Raw genomic sequence first — 12,412 nt, forward strand, 5'->3', positions numbered from 1 at the left:
ATGGAGATTTTAGTGGTAATTGTCCCACAGAGTTGAGGATGGCAGACTAGATTTTATATATATATATTATATATATATATTTGTATATTGTGCAAATGTTTATTGTAATTGATAATTAATATACATGTAAAGTGAAAAGTTTGTTATAATTGATAGCAACATATTTCAGGCTAAAAGACATTAACTAGAATATTTACTACAACAGCTATAGCATTAAATCAATATTCAAATACTCAAAGTGCTCGCTACTAAATCGATATTCAATATGTTGAATAATAGTACAAAGCTAGCTTAAGAAGTAATAATGTTACAGAGTTTGATGTTTCACAACAGCAATGGTGGATAGATCTCCCACTCAAAGGAGAAATCCCAGACACACTTCTTGGAGAGGTGTATTAGGATCTCTGTCCTCTAAAGATGGGACTGGGTTTTTATAGTATCAAGTGATTGACTGTCAGTCATTTGTTGCTAAAGTAAGCTGTTTGGCTCAGCAAACTCTTACCTTGTCTTCGATTCCTCTTTGGAAACATCTGGATTCACTTCCTCCCCTGCAACACTGGTTGTTTATTCTTGTGGTTGTGGATGCTGAATCAGTAGTGTTTTCCAACACTGAAGTCAGCATTACCTTCTACCACATCTGGCGGTTGTATGTAAGGCAGAATGAATTTCCAGTTTTATTTGAGGAGGGTGAAGTTGCTCTCTCACTCCCCTTTTCAGGCAGAGCATCCTGCTACACAGACGAAGTTTAACTGAGAAAGTACAATTTGTATTTGGTACAAAAATGACTCTGTTTCTAGGTGATTATAATTCATTCATATCTTTGCTTTGGCTCACATGAAACTATGTGAGAGCAAAATATTTGCCAGAAGAGGGGAACGAAAGCTTTATAGTCAAAGTTCATGTCAGACAACCCACAAGATGCTGGATGATGCATTAGCTGTCAGATCGGGTATAGGAGAAGGGGTACAAACAATAAATTACATCTAACAAGAGTTTGCCATTGTTGCTAATGGGTCTAACTTTTCCGGTGTAGTGATTTGGTGAGCTCTTACGTGTGTAAGTTTCACAGTGTCTTGAATGTGCCATGTGAAATTTAGGCTCCATTGAGACTAACAAGAATTTTGCTGCTGATGTAAACAGGATCAGAATTTTGTTCCGTTTCATGTAACCTGCAAATGAAGATCTACTTTATGTGGTGTTTAGACTGCTGATATTGGAGCTCCATGCACAATTGATGTGTGATGTCACTAGCCATAATGAAGCTCAACTGGTGTTAGCAGTGACTGGACTTTTTGCAAAGTGAAAATATGTTACTTTTATTTCTATGTTACCAGATATTCTTCAGAAGCAGTTCTGCCTCCTGTAGTTCAGAGGCTGAATCAGACCTAATGCCTCTTTCCAGAGTTGCATTTATTATTTGTTTGCATTGTCTTCTTAGCTGCATTTTTGTTTTTGTGGCCTTTATTGCAGCTGTTGTCACAGAAGTCAGCAAGTCAGCTGAAACTGAACTGGGCTGAGTGATCTGCTTAACATCAGTGTGCACCGGTCAAATCCGGGATTTGCGTTATTGCCTTGAAACAAATTTCCATTTTGTATGTGCCTCTGATTCCCTGCCTAGTGGTATGGACAGCTTTATGTGGGCCTTGCTGGATTTTGATCTGGCTAGTCCATTGAAATTCTTTTAAATTAGGACATCATCTGGTTTGGTACTTTGCTGAGTTGTGTAGAGCCTTCTGCCAGAGATGTAAAGGTATTTTACCTCATTGTCTGTTTTCTCCTCTTAAATTTAACTTTTTTTTTTAAAAAAAAAATACTTGTGGTGTTGGAGTCTTAATAACTTGGTGCGGTTCTTGCAGGAGTGACTTCCAGTGGTTTGCGATCAGACTTTGTATTCAGTTTGTGCCTAAAAAGATAGTAATTCATTCTGTGGGCTGGTAATTGCATCTTTTGTGTATGGAAGTGATAATTAATTGCCTTGTTGTCCTGTTAAGATTCATTATGGAAAGGTAACAAATAACATCTGTAAAATTCAGCCGTATCACTTCTAAATGTCTTTCACATCTTTCACTGTTCCCTTGATAAGAGTTAGATGGATGTGCTGAGATATTATTTCTGCCTTTCCCATTAAAGAAGGTTTTATTATTAGCCTCTTCAAGTGGGGCAGGTCAGAAGGAACATCTGCTGCTGCAAGACAAGCCTGCCATTAGAACCAGAAAGTTTTAAAATTAATTTTTGTGTGAAGTTATTGTTATCAGGGAAGGCTAATAAATAATATTTTTTTTTGATCGTGAAGCTCATAGCCTGATGAATGGGAAGGAGAAGGCTTTGTAATGATCATATAGTCCTTTTGAGGGGAGAGGGAGATGTAATGCAACAATCTGAAAAGAGTGTTCTTGAAAGGGAGATCTTTTATGACTCCCAGCAATGCATGCTGCTGCAAGGCATTGAGCCTTCTCCAGTCCCTGCAGGACAGCCGAATGCAACTGGAAACATCACTTTGCTGTTTGCGATGTTACTCAGGTTGAAGTTGTGCAAGAGGTTTGATATGTATGCTGTCCATGAAAGTAGCCCAGTTAGTGGCCACAGTCCCTTACTTCCAGTGAGACCTGATAATGTAATTCAGAAGGCAGGTCTGAGGACTATTAAAATATTAATTATCAGAGTAAATAGAGGAAACAAATACAGAGGAGCAAAATAGAGGAGTTAATTACTTTCTCTAGAATTGTTACTCTCAATGTTGAATGATAATGCCACTCATCTGCTTGACAGCTATTTATTTTACCAGATTTTGCACACTGGTTAGCCAATGTTGGTTCCTTTCTTTTGGCAAAACACTGTTCTTTGATTTTATTTCCAGAAGAAGATATATTTGCATGCAATTTGTTTTAATTAAATTAATTAAAGCCTGCATATAGATGGGCAGTTTTCTATAATAGTAGTTTGTTCTTGCTGTAAAGTGTCAGTGGATGTAGGCACAAAGGGGAATAGGCAAACCTGCTCTTATCTGAAAAGTTATTAAATGAAAAATCAACACTGATCAACGCTGGATGTAAGCACACTGTCCAGAATCAAGATGGAAATTGTTCTCTAGATTGTTTTTGACTGCTGGACTGCCAGTGGATGTAGATTAGATTTAATACCAGCCTATAAACCAGCCTATGAACCTAGTTTCTCAATAAGGGACACTGTGAAAAATGACAGGAACAAATATATATTTTTAATAGTCTTGGGCCTTTCTGAAGTTTCTAAAAAATTATTCACATTTTTTCCTAATAAACTTTTTCTGAATTTATTTTTGCGGGGCTATTAATAAGTTTCCTTTGAAGTAGGAAATAAATCATGTTTGATCTTACTATCGATGCTATCGATGTATTCCGTTTTGGTTTGGCAAGTAAAAGGAGACTTGTCAAGGTGAAGATGAAAAATATACTCTGGGAACAGGGTGAAAGAACCTAATAGACATTTTACGTAGAGAAGTAATAAATGAGAAAATAATATCTATGTTCTGGATAACTGCTACTTTTTTTTCTTTTGGCCATAACCTCAAAATATCATCCATTAGACAATAAGTTTGTGACATGATAATCATCGTCTTTGAAACATGGAAGCAGTAAGTTAACAGTCTTCTGCTCTGTTAGTGTGTCAGCTGCACTGTATCATAATTGGAAGGTTAAGGAGCCAAAATCGTGGTATCTTTTGATTATGCAATATACTAGAGTGCTTACCTCATATCTAGTCTCTTAATTCCCAGTATTAGTCTCCTGGTATCTATTAGAGTAATAAACATGCACAAAAGGACTATTCTACTGCTTTTGTGTTAACAATCGTAATAATAATTTAGAATTTGGAATGTACGTTTATGTGTTCCTTTAGCTCAAGGGTGACCTGTTCTGCCTGAGGCCTTTGGACCTTGACATCATATAAGTATTTTAACTGTTTTCTTCTTTTGTTTTTTCCTCACAAGCTGTGGTTGCTGATGGGCAAGATTTGAGAGAGAGATGGAGCAATGGAAAGTGAAGTGTTCGTTTGGAGTGTAGGGCTGCTTACCACAGGTTCAAGGAAAAGCACACACATGAGAGCTTTATACCCTGAACACAAGATTCTGTCACACTTGTTTGGAATGGCGTGACGTAAGGCAATATTGTGCCTTAATGATATCTCAAAAGATCCCTCTACTTGAAATGCTTTTATTTATTTAAAAACAACAGCTGAATTTACAAGATTAAAGACAAACTAAGAAGTGAAAGTTTAGTAGTAATTCTGGGGAATCTATTAAAGCCAGATTTGGGGACATTGAAAGCTATGAAAGTTTGTTACTGCATTTTCTATGATTGGCAGAAATTCTTTCTGAAGGAGCTGTAATATTTCAGCAACCACACTCTCCCTTTTTATCATAGCTGAGTCCCAAGTTTCAGAATTTGTAATAGTTAAGAAGCTAGTTTGCTTTCACTTTCTATGGTTTTACTTAGAAATGTTTTATTTCTACAGTTCTAGAGAAAAAAAAAATCTTCATTCTTTTACTACCTTACATGCTGAATGCACAAATATTTCGTTTTCAGCCTATAGATAAGGAGATAGTTGTGAGAAGTTTTGTGAAAACTTTATTGGTGTCTTTTCTACCCTGGCAAATAGTTCCCAAATAGTCTGTCACAGGTGGATAGTGTTCCTGTGCATGTCTTAACGTGGAAGGCTGAGGGTGTGGTGTTTGAATGTGTGTGTTCCGGAGGATGCAACAGTAACTCTGCTGTTAAATGGAGTGCTCCCCTATACTGTAGGGCTTTGCCTCAAGATCTGGTAACAAAAGTTACCGACTAAAGTGTTACATTTCAGACACTAATCCAGATAGCTCACTTGACAGAATAAAGCTAATCCATTCCTTGTTAGAAATGCTGCCTTCAGCTTGTGAAAGATATAACAAGTACTCTCATGCCTGAGCTCCGCAGGGTTCCCCGTGCTTGAAAGTACAAGACCAGGAGGGTTTGACTGGGAGTTCTGCGAGAGGAGGACTAAAGGGTATTTCTTCTCCTTCTTTCTAGAAGCAAAGGCTATTTTAAGGCTATTCACAGTAAATCCAACTTCTGGATTTCTGAATTGTGGAGTAAATAGTCATAAATAAGAAGCAGATTTTGATTTTTGGCAGCGGAATTGAAAGGAGTCCCTACTAACTGAAGTGAGTGGAGATGAATCTGCAAAAGACTTCAGGAATATGCTTAACAGTATGACACTTGCTCCTTATTTCTGATGTTATAGTATTTTGAGCAGTTTCAGAAAATTAGTTGCATAGAAAAATACATTTATTTGTCCCTTAATCCACACTTCAGAAATGGGACCAAAAACTGACTCTTCCATTTTTGCCCATAAACTGGTCCATGAATGAGCATTAGATTGCAGCTAAAATTTCTGAACTCTGTTTTAGAAACAGAAATCTGCTTCTGTTTCATGAGAAAATGTTGTGAAAGGAGCAAGTTCAGGATTGACCCTCTGCAGATAGGCTCTGAACTCTAGAATGTATAGTAAGTTTTTTTTTATGCAAGTCCTTTGCTTATGTTTTCATACAACAAGACAACTGTGGAAAATATGCTGCATTTCAGGTGAGTATTTTGAATGGCACTGAACACAGAACTACTTTGTTTTCTTGGTGAGGGAAAGACAGGTTTATGACTAGTACAATTCTGTTGATGGGACAGTACTTTTCCCATAGCCAAGATACTCAGGACAGGTACTCTAAGGGAGTTAACTATCAGAAACTGTGGAAAATGCACACTTGCAGTTAGCAGTGTATAGAATAGCTATACTTTTAAAATTTCCTTTCTCTTGTGATTTGTGCTGACGTTCTCCCTTCTGATTTTTTATTTTTTTTAAAAAAAAAAGAATGTACAGTTTTTTTCAATAAGGCAATGACTCTGGACCAGCCAAGAAGTTGCAAAGGCGCCTGTCTGGACCAGCAGTCCAGTTTATTTAGCTGTATTAAAGAAAGGAGATAAAACACCTTTCTTATTGTGGAGCTGAGATTTCAGACTTCTGGAGAAAGACCATCCTCTCACCCTGTGACGGCTGTACTGTTCTGCATACTGAAATAGTAGTTACAGATACGTGGTGTAGAAGATAAGCCTGCTTGGTTTTCTTACCTTGGATGCTCTGTCGTTATGTAGTCAACTCACATGACTGGCCCCAAAATGCTGGAGCATCTGTGGTTTTTTGTTTTGTTTTTGTTTTTCTTGTTTCTTCTTTCGCTTTTTTTTTTTTAATTGTTTTGTTTTTCTTAAAGTTTTAGGAGTCTTTTTGTTAGGGGACCTACTTTTCAGTTATTCAGGAGGGTTAATCTTACCTGAGAACACCAAACAGGCTTATTAATTTACTTAAATGTGTAAATTCAGTTCCTGGCTTTAATTTCTTCTTAAAGTCTTTATTATGTCCCTGTGATGATAAGAGTGTTTGGTGGCTAATTGCTGCTGGGTGTTTGGCCTATGTCACTTCAGAGAGCTACGGCGATGAAGTCTCATAGCCTGTTTTTGATACTCATAGAAGATCACCAAGATCTCAGCACTGCACAGGTCTGTTGAGAGTTCTGCTGACAGCAACAGTTGCAGGTAGAAACGAGAGTGTCGTAAAGAACACAAGAGCATTGGCTTTGCTTACATTGCTTTGAACATGTTTAGGGCAAATAGGCATTGAACTCTGGCAAGCCAACAGCTTTTACCTTACTTTTTTTAAGTGGACAGGATCCAAAGTCTAATAATAGTTGTGATTCACTATGGGGTATTTATTTATTTATTACTTGTAGAAATTAAGCAAGTTTATTAATGTTCTTCAGATTTTTGTCTGGTTCAGATTAGCGTGCTGTGTAAGTGTTGTGATCGTGAGGGTTAGCTGTAGAAAACAAGTTTGATTTGCAGGGCTGCTGCTCAGAGTGAGGTTTATTTTTTTGGTCTGTAGCTCCATGTCTGTAGCTTAGAAAGGTTCACTGATTTCTGTTGCTTCTGTGAGTGTCTGAATTTGTCTGCAAGTGGACGACAGTTCATTTCTGAAAACTGCCACCACATTTGTGTTAATTGACAGTTGTCTTTACAGTCTTGACAGAAAGAACAATGACTGAATGGCTGCAAGAGTTCGTTTGCTCTTTCAGCCTATGAGGTGTTTCTGTCAGAGAGATTTAAAGGTTGGTGTAGTGCCTGCTGTGCTATTCTCTGTCCTTCTGCCAACGAAAAGTATAATAGCAGAGCAGAAAAAAATGTGAGTTGTTGTTTTTTTTTTTTTTTTAGTGTCTTTTACTGGGGAAATTTGGTTGGATTTTAACATTCTTGCTTGGCAATAATGCTCATCTCTCAAACACCCACTTTTTACAGCAAAGTGTGCCATTGGATATACATTATATATGGTATAGCTTTTGTTCAGAACTGAGTTATATGTAAAGCTGCATGTGGTCATATTTCTTCCCTCTCCTTTGTATAATAACAAAACCAAAGCTGAAATACTAAATTTATTAGTTTCCTTTAAGGAGAATACTCTTTTTGCACTTAAAACTAATGATCGATTACAAATGTAGAACTGACAGCAAACAAAGGCCCCCTAACCCTATTTGTTTTGATTTATCTGGAAATGGGCATTTTCAGTTTTTCATCATGCAAAGCATTCTAAATAGATGCACACTCACATTATGATAATATTCTTTGAGTGAAATATTGGTGAAGACGAATTCAGATAATAAAAGCCTGAGATGCAGCTGGGTGGTACATTCTAAGGTAATTTACTGATTACTGTGCTCCCTTTGCTACTTTGTCCCAATGGGGTTATTATTTTACCTTCTTAATACTACAAAGAAAATTGACACTGTTATAAGATGTAAATACAAAGATACCTCCCTCTCCCTCCCTTCACATGTCAACACAAAAGAAGGTAGCAGAAGTCCTCCTTCCCATTTTCATTCTTGGTTCGAAGCCAGTGTTTAGTGTTGCCTGATGTGGAGTTACAGTCTTTTTTTTTCAGGATTGTGGAATGGCCCAGGACACTACAGTGCCCACACTGAACTTTGAATATTGGTTGGATAAAGCTACTGAATGGGGTCAAGCCACCACGTTAGAATCCCAGAAGGATGTGTGCCTTCACTTGCCCCAGCTCCAAGAGTTTCTACATCAGGTTTACGAAACTTTAAAACATATGGTAAGTGACTTTAAAAGGAAGAGTGACCTATTTTGAAGACACCCTTGGAAACAATCCGCACCGTGTTTTGACAGGGCCAGAAGCTAACAGTAGCGAAGAGGTTTGTGTTATTGACCTAATGTATTGCTGGATCAGTTAGGCAAATTGGGGAAACAGTCACAGGTAATGCAAACAGGAGCATGCTTCCTGTTTCCCTGATTTATTGTGAAAGGAGCTTTTTCTTCTTGATTGGTTGTTGTCACGTGAGATTTCCCAGCCAATGCTCTCGCCTCCTTAAAAGACTCTTTAAAATAAACAACAATTTGATTCTGGTTGTCAGGTCATAAATTGGATTATTTAAAGGCCTTAACATGCAAAACTGTAACTGATCCTTTAAATCTTAGAGAGCCTGTTGACACGTTAACCCCAGTGTTGTGGCACACGTAGTGAATTCTAGCAGCGTGGTCAGATCGTTGGCATATGCTGCTGGCTGCTCTGTTTAGTAATTTAATTACTGTCTGCGCTCACTAGAGTGCTTTTTTAAAGAGTAAATTTAATTGTTTACACGTTTAGTTCTGTATATGTTTTTCTGAGCATTGCTTTTTCAGTATATGTATTCAGTATAATTAGCTTTAGAAATATTGCATTATGACATGAGACTGACTTCTTATGGAAATAGTTTTTAAACATTTTTCTTATCTGAAGGCTGCAGAGTTGTTATTTTTCTCTGAACTGCATTTAACTTTTAAATAAAAGATTTTTGGAGAGTGCTGTTGCTTCCCACATTCTATATGTCTTTTTCTTAAGAGGGGAAAAAAAAAAAAACAACCCTATTTTTAGTGTTGGTCTTAGAGTAATCTGAGGCTTGGCCTGAAATGGACCTTGTGAATATGGCCCCAGAAAGTCTAGGGCTAGCCCCAAACATGAGACAAATGTAAGGATTTTATTGCAGCAGCAGGAGATGGTTATCGTTCTTGCTACTAGCATGTTATCTCAGCACAGCACTGTTTTTAAAAGCCTTCATTTATTAGATAGTAGAGCTACAAAAATGGAAAAATAAGACTGATTACACCGGATTGTGTATAAACTGCGCTGTCTACTACTTTTATAGTGAAGCTGCTTTCTATTTGGTTGAAAGTTAAATTGCAGTTTGTTACTGGCTAGTCATTACTTAAGTTAATTTAAAGAAAGCAAGTGAAAGTAACAGAAAGATACTAGTTTTATACTGTAGTAGGTATTCATTTCTTCAGAAACTCTGTGAGACAGTACATTAAAGCAACGAGAACCAACAAAAACATGGCTTAAGTGTGCTTTTATTGTCATGAAATCTTGGTTACTAATGCTATTTTCTGATTGGTGGATGTGAAGCAAATGAACAACTTTTCTACTGTAATTAAGAATTAGGTGAGGAAATCACTTACTTAAGCTTTAACTTATTTGAATTATGACATTATAGCAAATTCCAGGAAGTTCTGCTTTTATGACATACCTGCAGGTGTTTTGGTTGCAGAGCATTTCAGAGCAAAACCATTGGGATTGTAATTTACAACAATCTGTATCATTAACGGTTCTCCTAACCTACTTTTGATGTGTAGTATACTTATTATCTTTTTATTTGTTTTTATGTTTTAACAGGATTCAATTGTAGCAATCCAGCAGTTCCCTTTAATTGGCCAGCTTCTAGGAAGGCTTTGTTGGAATCCTTTTGTTATAGGACATGGTAAGAACATGTAATGATATTTCTGCAGCAGTTCCATAAACTTTATTCTGTAGGAATTAGGAAAACACAACTTGTTATATACTTTGATTTTTTTCCATAAAACACAGCATTCTTTTTTACTTAAGTAAAATTTTGAGATGACAAGATTAGATAAGTTATTTAAAGTATGTGGCATTGAGAAATCTTAAATTTACTTTCCAAGCTAATTAATTTCATGGATTAGTTACAGAATCTTGGTTTGGGAGCAGTAGGTTTTAAAGCCAGTGAGTGTTTATGTGCGTCATGATTTCCGTTCTTATTTTCTTGTTATATTAATTACATTTTTGTTAGGTTCTCAAAATGTACAAAATCTAGTGTTTCTAGATTTTCTTCTTTTGATTACTTTCAACAGAACTTTCTTCTGTTTATACATCAGGATATTCTATTATATATGCTAATATAGAAGATTTAAAATTTATTATACTTGGTTTGTTTTTTTAATTGGTATGAAGCTCTACTAAGTTATGATTGTGTTTGTTTTTATTGAGTTTATTCTGAATGTGTGCTTTCCCCATCTTGCAAACTAGTGAAAATGCACATAGAATCAAAAGCAAAACAGTGAAATGGCAACGTAGGAAAAAAGTGTATGAAAAACCTAAAGCTTCTCACTGCTGGTGTATATGTGTTTAAGTGAGAATGAAGAAGAGAAAAGAAATTGGGGACAGGAAAATGGTGGGGAGAGAGGAGATGCTATTTGTGCTACCTCACCAGCAGTGCCAGTACATTTTTCGGGAATCGATATGTTGATAAATGACTCGGGATCTACTTTTAAGGAGAAAACTAATTCTGAGCTTCTGTGTGAGCCCCTTAAAATAATCTTTTGCCAGTCTTCTGCTACTACTACAACTACAAAAAAGTCACATTTTACCTCTTCTGCTATATTCTTGGTTTTGGGGAAATACATGAAAGGACAATTTTTATGTTCACCTGGAAGGGCTTATTAAGTCAAGCACAGCATTGAGATAAAGTGATTATATGTCTTCTGGTTTGGCTTTATCCTGGTCAGCTCTAAGCACAGGCAGAATGAGCTTCTCTGCAGAACACATGGTAGATGTGTGTTATGTCAGCACTTCCTCTCTGAAAGGAAAATTAGGGGAGGAACCATAGAATTACACATAGATCACTTTCGCAAGCAGCAAATGTATGCTTTTGTGGCACCTTTTGAGAAAATCCTTCTCATACTTTATAGACGTATTTTTACAGTGGAGAGGTTCCCTTTTTAACCGTAGTTCCAGTTTTTGAGAATATTGATAACTGTTGATGTTTACAATTACACACATGCTTTTCTTCTAAGTTTTTTGTTTGGAATATTCAAGTCTTTAGACCATCAGTTTTTCTGAGCTGGCAATATATTGTGGTATGGAAAGTACCTTCATCTATATATTTCATCGAAGTTGAAAACCTAGCAATACGTTCTTGGTTTCCTCTGCTTTTGTCTTCTTTGGGATTCCTCAGCATTTTCTAAAGGAGAAAAGCACTTATTCTGCAAGTTTGTCGTTACCTCTAAGGATTGCAAGAGAATGGAGTTTTACTACAGAGGCTTTTTTTGGTGTCAAAGTTGCAAGCAAGCCAGTTCAGAGAACTTCACTTTCTCAAAATGCAATCCTTTCCTTTAATGCTTAAAGATGAGTCAAAGAGATTTTCTGACATCGACAGACCTGAAGATGTCTGCTTATACATTCCCACCACTGCGTCTTTTTAGAGCCACCGGAGCACTCTTTGGACTGCTGATGTTTTAGGTTCAGCAGACTTTCATTTTGTTTGGCACTAGTTCTGAAGATATTCTTTAAGATAGTGCTGGCTATAGCAGATGCTGACTCTCAAGTGGGTTTCATGTAATTTCTCATTTGGATAAATAGCTCATTTAGGCATGTGTCTGAGACCAGGCCACCCTTGCAGTAGAAGGAACTAATTTTGTTCAATTCAGTCTTTCATGCTAATAAATGGAGGAGGAAAAACATTATACTCTGCATCATGTCCAAACCACAATACCTATCACCTTAGATGAAACTCTGTTGGTGCTGGAAGCTGACACGGCTGACCACGCAGTGCAGGAAGCGTGGTCTCCAAGGGGAAATAATCTCCTCATAAACACTTCTGAGCAGGAGGTGACCAAGTTAGCCTTATTTAGAACACTAATGTGAAGGAAGCACGACCGAAGAAAATCTTATGGCTGTACTTGTGGTCCTAAACCATAAGGAATACATGAGGAATTCAGTCTTGGTAAGGAATTCCAATGTTTTTTCTGTGGGCTAGGGGATTATCTTCTCAGTAGGACCCTCCTGGTTTGAGTTTTGAGCCCAAATGTCTTGAATCCCAAACTAATGCTATAAACGTTGGGGAATTTCTTGGTGGCTCTGTATGTCAGTGTATGTGTGGGAGCATGCATGCTTATGTATGCCTTCATTTCCACAGAAAGTGCAGTTTTAGCTTATCAACATTTTCTGATATATTTCAATAAAATTTTACAACAAACTCTAAAAAGAATATTTCTGGCTTTAAGATTAGGGTTTT

The 12,412-nt window shown here is 36.9% G+C and overlaps 1 protein-coding gene across 1 annotated transcript in view; it reads left to right on the top strand.

Moving 5' to 3' along the window:
• The first annotated feature begins 7,995 nt into the window (after positions 1–7,995).
• FANCC (FA complementation group C) overlaps positions 7,996–12,412 on the top strand; it is a 72,194-nt gene continuing 67,777 nt past the window's right edge. Inside the window, exons 1-2 of the mRNA XM_009982346.1 lie at positions 7,996–8,160; positions 9,775–9,859. Of these exons, the coding sequence (XP_009980648.1) occupies positions 7,996–8,160; positions 9,775–9,859 (250 nt within the window). The remainder of the gene's footprint in view (positions 8,161–9,774; positions 9,860–12,412) is intronic.

This window comes from Tauraco erythrolophus, chromosome Z (genome assembly GCF_009769465.1).
Source record: "Tauraco erythrolophus isolate bTauEry1 chromosome Z, bTauEry1.pri, whole genome shotgun sequence".
NCBI lineage: Eukaryota > Metazoa > Chordata > Aves > Musophagiformes > Musophagidae > Tauraco > Tauraco erythrolophus.